This window comes from Solanum verrucosum, unplaced genomic scaffold, assembly GCF_900185275.1.
Source record: "Solanum verrucosum unplaced genomic scaffold, falcon-dt-bn FXZP01000154.1, whole genome shotgun sequence".
NCBI classification, from domain to species: domain Eukaryota; kingdom Viridiplantae; phylum Streptophyta; class Magnoliopsida; order Solanales; family Solanaceae; genus Solanum; species Solanum verrucosum.
The window spans coordinates 801,607-819,350 of NW_026020217.1; the positions used below are offsets into that span (position 1 = coordinate 801,607).

Sequence of the window (17,744 nt, forward strand, 5' to 3'; positions counted from 1 at the left end):
GATAATGTTTAAGTGTGATAAAAGATGAATATTTCAATCTTAAAAAGAAGAGGATAAGATATTATAATTTTAATTAATGAGTTTGATCTATCATCTATTATTTAAATAAATAAGATTTTGATAACATGACATGCCAATTAAGAGCGAATGAAATTTTTAATGTGTTTAGTATTATTTTAAAAAGAAATCGTGATATATATGTGAGTAATATTATATCATAAATGAAATAAAAATAAGCTTTAAAGTAATCCTTAAAATTTAAGTGGTTATTTAGAAGTTTGACTCTTAATCTTTAATTAATTAATATTGATTGAGTACTTCCATACAGTGGCGGAGCCATGCACCTTACAATGAGGGGTAATCTGAATTCCCTTCGGTGGAAAATTATATGATTTATATATAGTTAAAATAATTTTTTAGGTATATCTAATAGATGTCGAACCCCCTTCGGCTATTTTTTAAAATTTTGAACCCCCCTTATTGAAAATTCTGGCTCCGCCGCTGCTTCCATATACATATATTTATAACTTCCAACTATCTCATTATCCCTCTAGGCTCTATCCCATTTCGTATCCTTCATAATCTCCTATCTACGATCATGTCCCAAATAACATGAAATTATTTCATGTCCTATCTAATTAAATACCTCTTCTCAATATGTTTCCAACAATCATTGTTGTTGGTATCAATTGAGGGTTTGCGAACTTATGTTGAAGATTTTAGCCTAATAGATTTCATGTTACCTCAATTTGAGCTTGGTTACATTTTCTATAACCAATCTCTAACACCTTCACACTTAAATTCTATGCATCTCCTCGTCATATGTTTGAAACATCATAGGCTTATCTCATGTATTCAAATTACAAAAAAGAAAATGCTTAATTAATTTGACCTCCACACTTTAATAAAAGTTATTTTTTTTTAAAATATTGTATAAAAAAGGCTATAATGTAGCATGATTCTTCCATCACTTCTTTTTATGTCAGTCTGCTTTATCCCTTTGGAAAAAGGCTAGTCATTATCATTCTGTAACAGCGCAGTCATTTTAACAAAATTCGAATATAAAAAATCTCCAATTCTCTTTATCTCACTCAGGTGTATCTTAGCTCAACATCAATCATTTCATCTACCTTGCGCATTTCACGACCGCCGGTGGTGATTTTTCCGACGGCAAGCTACAATGGGAGTTGATTACTATAACTTACTGAAAGTTTCTAGGAATGCGAGTGAAGAAGATTTAAAGAGATCGTACAAGAGATTAGCGATGAAATGGCATCCGGATAAGAATAGTCAGAACAATAAGGAAGCAGAAGCGAAATTCAAGCAGATTTCTGAGGCGTATGATGTGCTTAGTGATCCTCAGAAGCGTCAGATCTATGATTTGTACGGTGAGGATGCGTTGAAGTCTGGTCAATTTGCTTCGGCGTCGCCGACTAGTGCTGGTAGTGGGACTGGTAATGGTAGAGGGTTTAGATTCAATACGCGTGATGCGGAGGATATTTTTGCTGAGATTTTTGGTGGATCGGAGGGGTTTAGTAGTGGTTCTGGTGCCGGAGTTGGTCGGAAAGCGGCGCCGGTGGAGAATAAACTTCCGTGTAGCTTGGAGGAGCTTTACAAAGGATCTAGAAGGAAAATGAAGATTTCAAGGATTCTTCTTGATGATTCTGGGTAGGTATACCTTATATTATACGCATATTTACAAGTATTTTTGTGCGTCATCGTTGAATACGTAATTGCACATCTTTGTTCCTATATTAAATATCATTGATGAATTCGAAAAATTAAAATATTTTTTTAATGAAGCATGACTTTGTTTAATTTTAGTCAATTTCCTTTTTCTGAAGCAAAAAGTTAATTTACTTTTCTTCTGAGGTATTGACTGAGATTATTGTACTTTCTGAATCAAAATTGTTCTGTAGCTGGAACAAATTTTCATTTTTAATCATCAAATTGCTGAGATTGAATGCAAATTTGGTAGCAAAAAAAGTAGGTGTTTTGGTATTTGTTTGAACTCTGGAGGATAGAAGTTAAATGCTTTTCAATTGCTGAATTTGCTAACAGCTGAATTGTGTATGACTTTTTTGGGTGTTTCGGCGAAACTGAGGTCCTTTATGCTTCTATGGTTATAGATTCATTGATGTTTAATGGTCAAGATTCACTCTGCTACCTGGTTCAATGGACAAAAGTTCCAATTTCTGTTTTCAAACCGCGTCCTTGGTGGAGTATGGTAGAAGTTTGATAGCTCTTTGACATCCCAATGTGTATCAGCTAGTATCTTGCTTGACATAGCTATAAAGAACATGGTTTGAACTGACTGAAAGGTTAGAACACCTTGGTGTTGCAGCAAAAACCTATTTGATAGAATTGAGCTATGTTGCTCGGACTCTTCAAAATGTCAATGGGTGCGTGTTAGATACTCCAAATAATAGTCAGTATATTTTAGAGAATCTGACACGGGTGCGGCAGCGTTTTTGGAGAGTCCACCCAATGTATGAATTGAGGATGAAATAGGATCATTATCCTATGTTAGTGTTAAGTTTTTGTTCTGAAAGATGAAACTCACTAGGGTAAAGTAATCAACTTCATATTTTTTAATTTTAGTGGTTGAAAACTATTTTCACAACAACTATAGTAGTTGAGACTGGCTAAAGGATCAATACCCATTCACTCTGATTGGACCCATATCATTTCATTACTCAATAATTTGGCTCTGTGATACTAGAAGTTCTCTTCAATTTGTACTGACAAGCTAGCTGTCAACCTAATGCAAAGTTATTTCTGTGTCCATCACTTACAAAAATATCTTTAAGTGAGATTAAATGTCTTAAATGCATCTTGACCAAATGTTTTTCAGCTAATTGAGTGTACTAGATATTTATTTTGTTAACTCTTGTGCTTTTGCACATCCTCCATTCGTACATTGACAAAACAGTAATTCTGTCATTTCTTTGTTACTTAATAAGTCTTAAAGGTTGAAAAAGACATGTGATGTTTTTAGAGAAAATACATGGCAATTCTTTCTGTTAAGGATCAAAAGCTCTTAAACCCAGGCCAGTTTGCAGATGTATATCAAAGTCCCTGTGCTTAATGCTTATTTATGGTCGCCGGGAGGTAGATTGATCTCGGTTTACAATTCCCCTGTCCAAAATATTAATTGTCTCATATCGATTGAGGAGAATGACTTGTTGTCTCCTTATATAGTCTCACATCGTAAGCTAGTTTTTAGTGTTAAGTCAGGCCTAAATTCCATTTTTTTCATGGTATTTGAGCCAACCCTATCCTTATTATTGTTTTACCCAATGTTATATTGTCCACACTCCAAATGTCTAGTTTTGTGTGTGTATGGTCTTTGGTAATCCTCACCTCATGAACTAAATTTAGTGTTGAGCAAAGTTTAATGCCCATTTTCCTTACAGATAGAGCTTATGATCACCTTGGTATGCTGATTGATCATTCTCAGTGTTTTGATTCCCTTGTGCAATGATAAAACTACATTAAAAGCTTTAGTTAATGGGAGGCAAAACTTTTAGCTACTGAAAGCAATAGTTCTTTTTTTTTGGAGGGTCAAGGTGAGCGGTGGGGTAGCAAAGTAATGGCAAAGATTGATGATTGAGTTTTGGGAATATGCGGACTACAAACCATGAATGTTTTTAATTATGAAGTTTCACTCCATTATTCCACTCAGTGGCTCTAACCTCAAGTCCTATTGTAATCACTTTTATTACATGTGTGAATTTGTTTTTGCAGTAAGCCAACAACTGTTGAAGAGGTCTTAGCAATACACATCAAACCAGGTTGGAAGAAAGGCACAAAAATAACTTTTCCAGAGAAAGGGGACTATGAATATGGAGCTGCCCCTGGTGATCTCATTTTTGTGATAGATGAAAAGCCACATGCTCTCTTCAAGAGGGATGGAAATGATCTAGTCATGAATCAGAAAATATCTTTACTAGATGCTCTCACTGGAAAAACTATCAGCTTGACTACTTTGGACGGAAGGGAACTCACAATACCAATCAAAGAGATTGTCAAACCAGGACAGGAGCTGATAATCCAAAATGAGGGAATGCCAATATCAAAGGAACGTGGCAAAAAAGGGAATCTGAAGATCAAGTTTGACATAAAATTTCCATCAAGGCTAAATGCAGATCAGAAATCTGATCTCAGAAGGGTGCTATGCAGGAGCATTGACTAGTCCTATGTTCAACTTAAGGTGTCACTAACACTATCTTGGAGTTGCTGCGGAATGTAAATATTTAGCCTCCTTTCTGTAGAAATGAAATTGTGCATATTAGGATATAATCTTAAGGATGCTAATGTAGCTACTTCTGTAGCTGCTTGCATTTTCTTTTGTTGGATGTAAAAGGAGTAAGTAGTTTAAGAGCTGTGTTGTTTGATTTGGAGGTGGATGCTAAATATCAAGTATTGTAGTTGTGAGTAGTGGCACTATGTTCTAATTGTGTATTCCATCTATGGCAGACCTTTGATGAATATATTGCCTTGGTGCTTTTTGGAATTGGTATGGACGAAATCTCTCCTTCGGAGATTTTTCATTTATCTCCTCGTCAGCTAACTCCATCCGGATGACAGGTTTACTCCAAGGTGCTCTGACTAAATGTCTTTTACTTACACTCATTTATCTTTATCATTATATTGATTCTCCATGATAAAGACGTCGTATGACAATGTCAAAGATACTTTAGTATTTTCATATTTTATATTCTAATGTGGAGTTCAGGGGCATAGGATACACCGATGAATATTAGACATTCTATGTACACAGAAACCTGAAATACCTTTTACTTATTCATATCAAATATACCAATATTAGTGCTTAAATCAGCCTGTTTGGATTTTACTATACTCACAACAAGTTCTTAGTGACACAGATATGACATTTATTCTACAGAGACACCTATCGTCGAGTAAACTCTGCTCATGACATAACTGCCTTTTGGTTTGTTTAGACGTAGATAGCTTTGTGTTTCTGAATCTTCTTCTGTAGCCCATCCTTGTCTGCTCCAACAATCTTGTCAACTACCTTGCCCTTCTTTATCAGTACGAACGTTGGCATTGCTTGAACTCCATATTCTTGAGCTACATCCTGTTTACAGTTCATCCAAGATTTAGAAGAAATTAGTATCCGTATAAATACCAGAAGTGTAGGGAAAAAAGAAAAGGGTTGTGAAGTTAAAGATAATAAGAGTATATACATCCAGCTCATCGACATCAATCTTGACAAACTCAACGTCTGTATATTTAGCAGCAAAGTCGTTAAGAACTGGTTCCATGTATTTGCAAGGACCACACCATGTAGCTGTGAAGTCAATAACAATCTAGTAGAAACAGAGCAAAAGATACCAATGATTAGTACATCTGGTCTCTAATATACATACAATGACATCTATGACACAAGTAACAATTTTTTTACACTATCAGGTCACTCAAAAGACGACTAAATACAGTGATAGTCTTGTGCACAGTTAATGGTTACCAGTTTGTTTGTATTTTTCAAAGAATCAAAATGGAGCTTCCATTTTGTTGAAGAGTGGAAAGCAATGACTTGAGACCTCTTGATTTGTGGTGTGATTGGCATATTATGAGTTTCATGCCAAGTTGATGAGTAGTTAGCACCCATTTTCTTCAAACTTGCTCTTCTGGTTTTCGAAAGATTATCGTTGGATTGTTGTTGAGCTTAGAGTCTTGCAGGGACCCCTTTTTATATTGGTTAATGATATAAAAGAAACTTAAAATTCAATAGAGAATATGTTCATTATGAGTTGTGTTGATCATTCCATCATATATTTGAAGATTTGATGCTATGTGTCTTTTGTTTCTGTTGGTTCTTTTTTTCAGTATTACTAATGCAGGATCTTTACCACTTTATTCTCACTCTGTATTTTTCACCCTGCAACAAAGTTGTTTATTATTATTACTTTATTATCATCTTTAAGAAGTCAAATGTTGCTGCTATTGGTGGAAACAATGTTTGTTCAAGTATTGATTCCTGTTATCTTGAAATAACTTGAGGAGTTAAAATAAAGGGTAGATGGTGTCACTTGTTCCTTCTTTATTCCTTCTTTAGTCCATACTCCAGGTTATGGATTGCTTCCTCCCTAGATAAAATCAATGTATTGGTGTAGTGATACCTCAAACGTCAATAACTTCGTCCAACTCAAAATAAGTAACAAATCAACACCGTTTTTATATTTTTGTTTGTAAGAAAATATGCAGAAGAAGTTCAAAAAAATTAATGTAGAAAAATCAGAGAGAACCCCTCTATTTGCAGGCTACAACCAACAAAGAGTAGTATGAACGTATGTCCTATTAAAGAAATTCACAATCCATCGGAAAAATGACAATTCATCGTAAAAGTCACAATCCCTAGAAAAAGTCACAACCCATTAAATGTGAAAATGTGTTATTCAAATTACATCACGTCTCTTTGTGTCTTTTCAGAAGAATACTTCATTTCCCAATTACACTTTTTAAAGCCCAACAATCCACTACGTAAATGGAGAATGACTATTTGATGAAAAACAGGAATAACAAACTGTGATTCGTAAGTAAAGATTAATTGCATTTGAATAAGTAAGTTTTTTTTTGAACTTTTCGTAGTGAAACATATATCAGATATACTCAATCAGTCGATATATTTGAATTGTCGAGTTTTGGTGTATACGTAGACAACATAAGCTACACAATTAACTCTTTAACCATATTTAGTTCTCACTATTTTGTTAATTTCATCGATGAACACTATTCGGTTCATAAGTGCGTAGAGAATTAGTTTTACAAAATTCTCCTTGAAGCGATTTACACTTTACACTTCACACTTATATAAGTGATTCCTAAATGTGTCATCATGTTGATCAGGGGCGGACCCACGTGGTCTCTGGGGGTTCACCCGAACCCCCTCGGCAAAAAATTACGTTGTAATTATAAGGTAAATTTATGTAGATATAACAATTTTGAACCCCCTCATGAACAAGAAGTAAGTTGTAGTGTAGTGGTAGATCTTCATTAGATTTTGACCCTCACGTCAAGGATCAAATCCCACTGTGGTCATTTTATTTTTTTTACCTTCTCTTCATTTAGTTTTAGAACCAATCTTTCACGTTGTATTTTTATTTTTCGAACCTCCTAAATGAAAATTTTGAATCCGCCACTGATGTTGATACACTAATTGATATGTATTATATCAAACTTAAAAAACATTAAAAACTCTTAACACTTTATCCTTACTATTGAATATTGTCTCACCACGAGAATGGACTAAAGGTTTTTTTTTTTATAATGTTGAACAGTCATCAATGACTTTGTTTGAATTTCTTGAACCTAGATTTTGGGATATACAGTCTTCTAGATGGTCTAGATGGTAGAGTCACCGCCACAATCACTTGTCCTTGGCAATAGTCCCATTCTCTTTGATAATTTTTCAACCATCTCTCTAGTAGGCCTTTTGTGTTAGATCTGACACATTATTTTTTGGCTTTACATAGTTAGTAGTGATAATTTCACTAGAGAGCAGTTATGTAACAATATTATGTCTTTATTGTATGTGACGAGATTTTCCGTCACATATAACGCTTCTAGCCCTTTCTTTTGTAGCTTGACTATCACAATGTATGCATATATGAGTGAACGGTTTGAGCAAAAATGAAATGTCTTTTAAAATATCTCAAAACCATTCAACTTTTTCACCAGCCTTGTCTAAAGCTATAAATTCAGACTTCATTATAAAGTGACAATACACGTCTGTTTAGATGATTTTCAAGACACTGCTCCTCCATATAAAGCTAGAAAGCAATTTAACAATGCACAAACATAAATACCTTCTGTTTGAGAAGAAAAGTTACAAATTACTTCCAATTAACAAATTACATATTCTCCTTTTAATTTTGTTTGACATCTTGCAACCATTTTATTTGTTTCCCCTGGTATTTAAAACTTGCATTGGAGCTCCAACTAAATTTAAATTGCGCACTACTGACCAGTTACAAAATTACTTCCAATTAACAAATTACATATTCTCCTTGTAATTCTGTTTGACATTTTGCAAACTTTTTCTTTTTTTGGTTTCCCACCTAGTATTCGAAACCTGCATTGGAACTCCGACAAAATTTGAATTGCGCACTGCAGACCTATTCGGGAGTGGACATCTTGCAAACTTTTATGTATTTGTCTATAACATCTCGCAATTTGAAATAACTAGGAAAAAGCTAATAACTGGAAATAGTCATTTTTGGAAAGAATGAAAATCTGGAAATTTTGTTAAGTTAGAATAAGTTGAGTTTTCGCCAACTTCAAACGGCCATAACTTCTAGCTTAGGATGAGTTAGAGGTACTTCCAGATATGGTAGGAAAGCTCTTGGGATGATCTTTCCAACGCCACTGAGTTTGCACGATTCTGAGTTCGTATGAATGAGTTATGCCCTTTGGAAATTGGGTTTTGGAATAAGGAAAGTCCAATCCGGATTTTGAAAGGATAGTTTGGTCTTTTCCTTGCCCAATTATTTTATTTCGTTTTTGGTAATTAAGTTAGGGTCCAATAAGAATTAGATCAGTTTATGCTTTTACCAAAATACACTAGGGCTTGGAGAAAAGAGAAAAGAAGAGAAAGGAGAAGAGGAAAAGCAAGATTCGCCAAGAACGATCGATTTTGGTTGTGGATTTCGCCAAGAACACTCGATTTTGCTTGTGGATTTCACCAAGGAATTGATCCTACAAGGTATGTGAGATCACATAGAGTTGAGTTAGTTCACCCACACGCCAAACATGTTTAATTCAACGTATTTTCGTCCTAAAAAGATTGAGAATTTGATGTTCTTGATAATTGTTCTTGAATTGATTTCGTTCTTGAATATAAGTTGGGATTAAGGAGTTTCTTGATGTTAAAGTGTTGTTTCCTTGAGTTGTTTGGGTTAGATTTTGTGTATATGATTTGGGTACATGAATCTAAAGTGAATTTGAGAAAAAAATTTGAATTAAAACGATTTAGGATCAGAAAACGAGATCTCTGGGGAGGGCCAGGCGCGTCGCGCCCCCATAGCGCCAGAGAGGCTGGGGCGGCGCGCCTACAGTGCGCCCAAAAAGAGCCCCAGAAAGTGGGGGGCTGGCGCGGCGTGCTCGGGATGCGCTCAGATTGTCGTTTTTCACCAGTTTTTCGTCATTCAGTCAGTTTAAGTCTTTCTAAAGTGTTTTAACACTTCCTATTGATTCTAACAACTCTAAATGACTTCTAAACCATCTAGAAATCATCCAGAAATATGAATCATAACCTTGAATCCATAAATTCAAATTCAAGGAAAGTTAAGAGTCAAGTCCAGGAAGTTCTTAGAGTCTTTTCAAGAAGTCGTTTGCAAATGCTTTTAACTTTGTTTTAAGACTTAAAGTTCAAGTTGAGTAAAGAGTAAAGAGTAATGTTTGAAGTTCATTTCTGTAAAGAAGTATATGGGGACTATGTATTCCCAAAGAGTTTAAAATATTTTCACATTTTAGCAAGAAAGGGAACTTCGATTCCAAGAGAGCTTTTAAGCTAAGTTGTTGAGTAATTATCTCAAACCAAAGAAAGAAGTTTGTTTTAAAAACATATGAGCTAAGTATATTTTGGGAGTAGTATTGAGCACCGATATGGGGATGAGAGTTCATATTAACTCAAGTCTCCATAAATCATGTAGTCATCATGGGTAGTAAAGGATCATATTTTTTAGATGACTCCTTAAGATGCTTTTAGCATAAGCTAGTGGATCCACTAAGTTAAGCGTTCTATATGACAGGAAAGTATAAGACAGTTCTGGCAACGTGGGCAAGACGTTGTATCACCACTTAGGCTCGTAGTGGTGGTTGTCGGTTAGAGAAACTCCCACATAAACTATATTACATTATTATATGAGTAAAGTTGAGTTTGTTATTACATTTTCTTTAACGAACTAAGTTACTTTCTACTATTTTAAAGGCTTTCTATATATTGCATATGTTTTTATTGCTTTGTATTGAGTTGAGTTATTCAGGAGTTGAGTAAAGCCAAGGTAAGTGTTCCTTTCAGATTCTTTCAAGCTTAAGTTGTGTTTAGCATTCCAACTCGCATACTCGTACATTCAATGTACTGTGCATCTTATTATGATGCAGACGCAGGTAATCAGGATCAGCATCCAGCGCCTCGTTGATCCAGTTGAGCACTCAGAATCTTGTGGTGAGCCTCCTTGCTTTTCGGAGGATCATTTTTATTGCTTTTCAGTATTTAGTTCATTAGGATGTCGTGGGTATTGTCCCGACATCCATCTCAGTTATTAGAGGCTTCATAGATAGACAATCAGATAGTTCATTTGTCTTTATCTTGTTATTGACTTATGTTCAGTTTTGAGTTGCCACATTGGCTAAGTTAAATGTTTATTTCTAAAACATTATGAGTTTAGTTTGAGACAGTTGAGTTATCTTGCATTTGAGTTCTTTTCTTAATGTTTAAAGTCTTCCGCTGAGTAAGTAAGCCAGACCAAGGATTCGCTTGGGCCAACAATGGATCTTGAGTGCCAGTCCCGTCCAGGGTGTAGGCTCGGGACGTGACATTGTCAAACCTCAAAGTTGCTCTGACTACATGTATTTTACTTGCATTTATTGATCATATCAAATATACTTTTTTATGGAAAAGACATATGAACACAAAAAACAGAGACATTTTCTTATTCAAATATAAATGTAACAAAAAATAGTGCTTTAGTCAGCCTCTTTGAAATTTCACAATCAGAACTGAACAAGAACTTGAGATGAATACACCGCTAGTTGTATCAGTTAAAAAATCATAACTGAGACCACTCGATCGATATCATCCACTTGAAAATTCATGCAAAGACATGAATTTTATTCAACACAGGAAGTGTCATTCCTTTGTATTTCCCTTTGGTTTGCTTAGTCTAAGTTAGCTTTGTATTTCTCAATTTTCATCTTTAGTCCATCTTTATCTGCTCCAACAATCTTGTCAACAACCTTCCCTCTCTTCATCAACGTGAACGTTGGCATAGCTTGAACCTCGTGTTCCAGAGCTACATCCTGTTTCCAATCGTCCAAGATTCGAGCAATTAGTATCATTGAAAAGGATTTAAGATATATGCACTGATGTTATAAATCTTTTTTTTTTACAACATTGTGATGTTTATTATAGAGGTTTGCTTGTAATTATCTTATAAGTGGACCTGAATGTGTAAATACGTCAATTTATAGAAATTAAACTAGAAAAAAAGAAAAGGATTGTGAAGTTAAAGAAGTCGTACAACTAATTCATCAACATCAATCTTGACAAACTCAACATCTGTATATTTGGAAGCAAAGTCATTGATAGTTGGATCCATGTTTTTGCAAGGACCACACCATGTAGCTGTGAAGTCAATAACAACCTAGTAGATCAAACAGGGCAAATGATTAGTACCATATAATAATTTACAATTTCTTTGTATCTTTCAAAGAACCAAAGTGGTTATCGGTTTCTGCACTTCTATCTAAATACGTAACTGTTTATTTATAAGATCAGTTTCAATATTTAAAAATGATTGTCAAGCGTCAGCACTTTAAAGCTTATCAGCTATTTACCATTAGCTCATGAAAACAGGCCCTACAATAGGTTAAAATATAGTGATAGTGTAAAAATGATTACCAATTTGTTTGTATCTTTCAAATAATCAAAACAGTTACTAGTTTGAGCACTTCTATCCAAATACTTAATTGTTAATTTATAAAATCAATCTCAAACACTTAAAATGATTTTTAGCACTTAAAGCTTATCAGCTATTTACTATCAGCTAAGCAAAACAGGCTCTACAATTTGTTAAAATAGAGTGATAGTGTGAAAATGATTACGAATTTGCTTATATCTTTCAAAGAATCAAAATAGTTACCAGTTTCAACACTTCTATCTAAATACTTAACTATTTATTTATAAAATCAGTTTCAAACACTTTCAAATGATTTTCAACTCTTAAAAAGCTTATCAACTATTTACCATCAGTTAATCGAAACGGGCTCTACAACATGTGATATATAGTGTAAAATGATCATTACCAATTTGTTTGTATCTTTCAAAGAATCAAAATGGAGCTTCCATTTTGTTGAAGAGTGGAAAGAAATGACTTGAGACCCCTTGATTTGTGGTGTGATTGGCTTCTTGTTAAATTCAGGCCATGTTGGGTAGTAATAACCACCCATTTTTCTTCAAGTTTTTTTTTTTTAAAAAAAAAAAGATTTTCCCTCTTTTTTAACTTCTAATTTTTAAGAGGTTATTTTTTATATTTGATATGTTGGAGCTTAGAGTTTTGCAAAGACCCTATTTATAGAGGTTGCTGATGTACAAATTTTTCTTTCTTTAAATGTAAAAATAACTTATAAATGAGTATAGAATATGTTCATTAGGTCGACCATTACATTTTTTTTTTATATAAAAAATTAAAGATTTTGATGCTAAATTGCTTTTTTGTTTAATTGGTAAAGGTCCTTTGGTCCAATATTTCCAATTTAGTGTCACTATCACTTTATTCTAATGTGTTTTAAATTTTATACGCTGACAATATAACATAATATTACGCTATTGAGGTCACCAAGAAGATAACAACGGGAAGATGTCGAAATTATTTAATTTATTTGGCTGATTTTAACTTGGTACGGAGTATAAGAAAGTTAGGTAGACTTTTGAATCTGTTGTCTTAAACTAAAGATATGTAGAATGTATCAAAATGTTCTATGATATTGTGGTTTTGAACATGTCTTGTGGAAAGTTGAAGTTAAAAAATTGTCAAAAAGAAAAAGAGACATTCTTTATCTATTAATAGACTAAAAAGAAAAATAAGACAAACAAATTAAAATAGGAGTATAACTTACTATGATTAAATGATTTAATTAATAATTGATAAAGTAAAAATAGTATATTATTCAAGCAGGGGCGAAGCTAGTAAGGACTTAAGGGGTTTATCTGAACCCTATTTCGTAGAAAATATTGTTGATACATAGTTACAATTATCTTTTATGTATACATAGTATATGTCACCCTGTTCAACTTTTTCGTATGTTTACTTTTTCAGATTTTAAATCATGTTTCCTTGATAAAAATCATCACTCCACTGTAATTCAAACACATGACATGCATGTATTGACTTTGGGTGAACAGGTAAGTTTTTACTTTTTACCATAATGTCAACCTGGGAAAAAGTTGTTTATTAGTACATACAGCTACTTTATTAGTTATATTCTTCATCTAGTAATTTTATATCTGTAAATAATAGGAACATTATATCTATTAACAATTGTAGTAATATTTTAGAATATTATTACTGGTGATAGAAACAATGTTCTCTATAGTATTGGTTGATATTATTTTGAAAATAGGAATACGATTACAAGATGGAAAATAGCATAAAGTTTCAATTTTAATTAGGGGAAAGTTGGATAGCATTTCGTACTAGAAAATGATAGATTCTATTCTTATATATATCATGCAAAATTATGGCCCTAAAAAGTAAATTCATTGAATCTGAAACTAAAATCACCAATTAAAATAGCTAAAAAATAAATAAATAGAAATTGAGATTTCAATAATTAACATTCGTCGGGGATCTAGGATTAAAACTTAACGGATTTAACCTTCTATGAATTAGTCGTATAAAAAATACTGAGTTTAGTTACCCCGATAACTTTAAGGTAAATTTGTCCGCTGCGCCCATTTGATGCACCCAAACACAACCAAGGGCGGATCTAAACCGTATCTTACTAATTCAACATAATTCAATAACTTCCGTTCAAAATATGTAATTGTGTTTTAAAAGTTCCCTTAATAGATAGAAATAATCTATTATGAACTTAATAATTGTTATGCATGTTCTAAAATTTGAAACTCATGAAGTTAAAATCCTGAATCCGCCTTTTAACACAAGCTAGGAATTATTGAGGACCTAAATAAATAAAAGAATATCTTTAACGGTTTAAACTTTCAGATAAAACGAATTCATAGAATTTTATATATATATATATATATATAAATTGTTTAAAGCTGTCTTGTTAGAATATATAATTGTACTTGTGCACAAAAAAAGCATCTAGAAGACATTTTCGCTAGAAAATTTTGCAATGAAAATAGTGTGCAATTCAATTACAACTTCATATATATATATAACTCATAATTATCAAGGAACAAATTTTGGTGAAGAGAATATTTCCAATTGAATTATAAAGTGAAGTCTGCCACTTTCTTAACATCTGTTCCATTGTGGTCCTTTAGGTACAACAAAAATATTTGTCATGAAAAATATCATGTAAATCATTTAATTAATTGAACCAAAGTTGAGGGAATGTGGTTCCTCAGTTTCTTATATTGAGTTGTGGGTGCTAAGAATAACTCTTCCATCTATGTCGTTTCAAGTTCATCCAAATTAAAGATTCATGTCGTAAGGACCGAAATAATTTTGGTATCATGCGGAAGATAGTATATTAATAAATTAAATAACAAAAAAGAAATAACCCCATAAAATTTACTCAAAATATTCAAATATGTTTTTATAGGTGGTGATGGAAGAAATACCGAGAGCTTTTACTGCTCTTTTAGAATAATAGTAATTATATGTCAAAATTGTATAATTATATCAAATTATATCTAAATCTAATTATATGTGAGTTTTCAAATACGTTTTTATAGATGGTGATAGAGGAATCTAGTGAAAAGTTTTACTCATCTCTTATGTAACAATGTTCCTAATTATTTCTTAAATGACTCTATTAAAGTTGTTTTTTATATTCTCCTGAATTGCTTTAACATTCTAGAAAAAGAGATCAATCTAAACAAGTAAAAAATTAGGTGATAGATTTTCTTTTTACATATTATATATACAATTTTCATTTTCTTTATTAAAAGGGAAACTTCTAAAGCTCCATTTCTCAAGCATATTCTCGTTTTCATTTTAATTCCTTTTGATATATAGCGGACTTAAAATAAGTCAAATCATAAAGGTGTTACATATAATTTATTGTATTTATTTATCATGATTGTATAAAAAAGTCTTGAACAACTTTTATATTTATGAGGTTTGAGGAGCTGGGGAGGAGTAAGGAATCAAGATTTTCTCATTTCAATTTTTCTATCTTAGTTTTCTTATTAGTTCATTTAAAAAAGAATATCTTTTTTTCTTTTTGGTAACTCGTTAATCTCAATTTTTGATGTAGCATCTTTAAAACCACAAGATAGATTAAAAAATATTTTGATACATTTTACGTAATTTTAGTTTTACACTATAAAATTTAAAAGTATTTTTTACTTTCTTAAATTACACATCTAATTAAAACCAGACAAATAAATTGAAGCGGATGAAGTATGAAGTATGAAGTATGAGTTTAGATGAATTCAGTAGTTTTGACTCAAATTTTGTTTTTGTGTTAAAAAATCTGCTAAGTATGTAACAATATTAAATTTCGAACCCAATAATGCAATTGATTAGTAAGATTAGTGTTATGTTGAACTAGGGTTGTGTATCGGTTGCTCTGGTTCTATTTTGGAGTTTATCGGTTTGACTTAGCAGTTATTTGTTTGTAGATCATATATGTTAAACCGTTATAGAACCAATAAGATATTGACTTATTGGTTATTGATTTATCGATTATTGATCGTTATCAGTTGGGTTATCAATTTAACCATTAAGATTTGACACACAAAAAAATCATTAAAAATCACTTAGAAACAAGGTGACAAATCAAATGACCATGCATATGATCAGTTGACAGATCACATCTTGCTCAAAGCAAACAGTGACATATTGTAGAATAACCCAGAGTTTGAGACATTCAGAAATAAAAGTATGAAACTAAACCCTAAGTCTAAAACATTATATACTGAATGGTATAAATATAATCTATTAATTTACTATCGGGTATCGGTACCAATAACCCGATAATAAACAAATCAACCGTTATCAAAATCGCTAAATCAATAATCCATTATCGATAAACCAATAACTTATTTTTGGTTTGAATTATCGGTTTTGATTTTATTTTGAACCGTTTGAACTCATAAAATTCAAATTCTAGATTCGCTTGTATGACTATAGGATGTTGGATTTGGAAAAAGACATTATAAGAACACAAAACTCAGAATTAATACACTTGTTCAAACCAAGTAAATGTGTAACAGTAGTGCTTTAATCAGCCTCTTGAATGTGAAGTTTACTGCTAAGTTCTCTCAATCAAAATGTTATAAAGATATGAAGTTTTATTCTACAGGGTAAGTGTCATTCCAGCAAACTCTGCTCAAACATTTATTGCACACTTTGGTTAATTTGCTTAGATGAACATAGCTTTGTGTTTCTCAATTTTCATCTTTAGTCCATCTTTATCTGCTCCCACAATCTTGTCAACAACCTTCCCTTTCCTTATCAGCACGAACGTTGGCATCGATTGAACCCCATATTCCTGAGTTACATCCTGTATACAATTCAACGAAGACTTGAGACGTTAGACGAATATGATATTGATCTAAAATGGTCGATCACTCAACTAATAGTTATTATCTCAGAAAGTCACATCCTGTATACAATTCAACGAAGATTTGAGACGTTAGATGAGTATGAGATTGATTTCTAAGATGGTCGATCACTCAATAATAGTTATTATCTCAGAAAGTCAAAAAAGTGACTTTCTGAGATAATAACTATTAGTTGAATGACCATATGAGAAATAAACTCGACGAGTATGAAAAATATAGAAAAGGATTGTGATGTTAAGAATTTATACATCCAATTCATCAACATCAATCTTGACAAACTCAACATCTGTATATTTTGCAGCAAAGTCAGTAAGAACTGGTTCCATATATTTGCAAGGACCACACCATGTAGCTGTGAAGTCAATAACAACCTAGAAACAACATAGCAAAAGAACCTAATGATTAGAGTACCCTTTACAATGAGTATAACTTTTATATACTAATAGTTTAAAATATATGTTTACATTATAAGAATTACATATTTAGATGCGAAATAAGACAAGTTACTTGCTATAACATGTTGAGATAGAATGATAACATAAGTTTCTTTAAACACAATTTGTATATATTATTTAAAGGAGTTTAGTTATATATACACCTTCAATGTAAAAGATCATCTAAAGGATATCTACATGTAAGTCTCCTTATAATGCGGGGTTTGTTATCTTGCTACAATAGGTAATGGTGGCCTGATGGGGTAAAAATTTCTTATATTGACGGTATAGGTAACTTAAAACAATAAATACACGATATCATTAGAGAATTAGTTGTTGCAAAATGGTTACCAATTTGTTTGTATCTTTCAAAGAATCAAAATGGAGCTTCCATTTTGTTGAAGAGTGGAAAGCAATGACTTGAGACTTCTTGAATTGTGGTGTGGTTGGCATATTATGAGCTTCAGGCAAAGTAGTTGAGTAGTTAGCACCCATTTTTTTTTTTTAGTTTTTTGGAGTAAAAGATTTTTTGCTCTTCAACTTATGGTTTTTGATAGATTTTCTTTGGCCTGATGTTGGAATTCAAAGTTTTGTTTGGACCCTTTTTATATTGGAAGATGATGTACTAAATTGTGTTGCTTTTTCAAATGTAAAAACAACAGAATATGCTCCTCAATTATGTAGCCATTATTATACAAAGAGAGATTTGATGCTATTTTGCTATGGCTTTTGGTATTGGTGGTTTGGTCCAATATTTCTAATGCAGGGTAGTTTATTCTTAGGACTGAAATAATTAGGTA

The 17,744-nt window shown here is 32.5% G+C and overlaps 3 protein-coding genes across 5 annotated transcripts; 1 reads left to right on the forward strand and 2 right to left on the reverse strand.

Annotated features, from left to right (window-relative positions):
• The first annotated feature begins 1,099 nt into the window (after positions 1-1,099).
• On the forward strand, positions 1,100-4,314 carry LOC125830799 (uncharacterized). Its single transcript, XM_049509974.1, has 2 exons — positions 1,100-1,668; positions 3,748-4,314. Exons 1-2 carry the CDS (start codon positions 1,181-1,183, stop codon positions 4,193-4,195), a joined length of 936 nt encoding a protein of 311 aa, XP_049365931.1. The 5' UTR covers positions 1,100-1,180; the 3' UTR covers positions 4,196-4,314.
• Positions 4,315-4,746: 432 nt separating this feature from the next.
• LOC125830806 (thioredoxin H2-like) lies at positions 4,747-5,758 on the reverse strand. Its single transcript, XM_049509980.1, has 3 exons — positions 5,495-5,758; positions 5,214-5,336; positions 4,747-5,104 (listed from the first exon to the last, which is right to left on the reverse strand). Exons 1-3 carry the CDS (start codon positions 5,636-5,638, stop codon positions 4,964-4,966), a joined length of 408 nt encoding a protein of 135 aa, XP_049365937.1. The 5' UTR covers positions 5,639-5,758; the 3' UTR covers positions 4,747-4,963.
• Positions 5,759-10,656: 4,898 nt separating this feature from the next.
• LOC125830807 (thioredoxin H2-like) lies at positions 10,657-17,495 on the reverse strand. Of its 3 annotated transcripts, none has more exons than XM_049509982.1 (3): positions 17,296-17,467; positions 11,271-11,393; positions 10,657-11,049 (listed from the first exon to the last, which is right to left on the reverse strand). In XM_049509982.1, exons 1-3 carry the CDS (start codon positions 17,437-17,439, stop codon positions 10,909-10,911), a joined length of 408 nt encoding a protein of 135 aa, XP_049365939.1. In that variant the 5' UTR covers positions 17,440-17,467; the 3' UTR covers positions 10,657-10,908. The 3 variants fall into 3 exon arrangements, with proteins under 3 accessions (XP_049365939.1, XP_049365940.1, XP_049365938.1); XM_049509983.1 differs by lacking the exon at positions 17,296-17,467 and adding an exon at positions 12,055-12,277; XM_049509981.1 differs by lacking the exons at positions 10,657-11,049; positions 11,271-11,393 and adding exons at positions 16,309-16,449; positions 16,759-16,881 and having other exon boundaries at positions 17,296-17,495.
• Between the last annotated feature and the right edge of the window lie 249 nt (positions 17,496-17,744).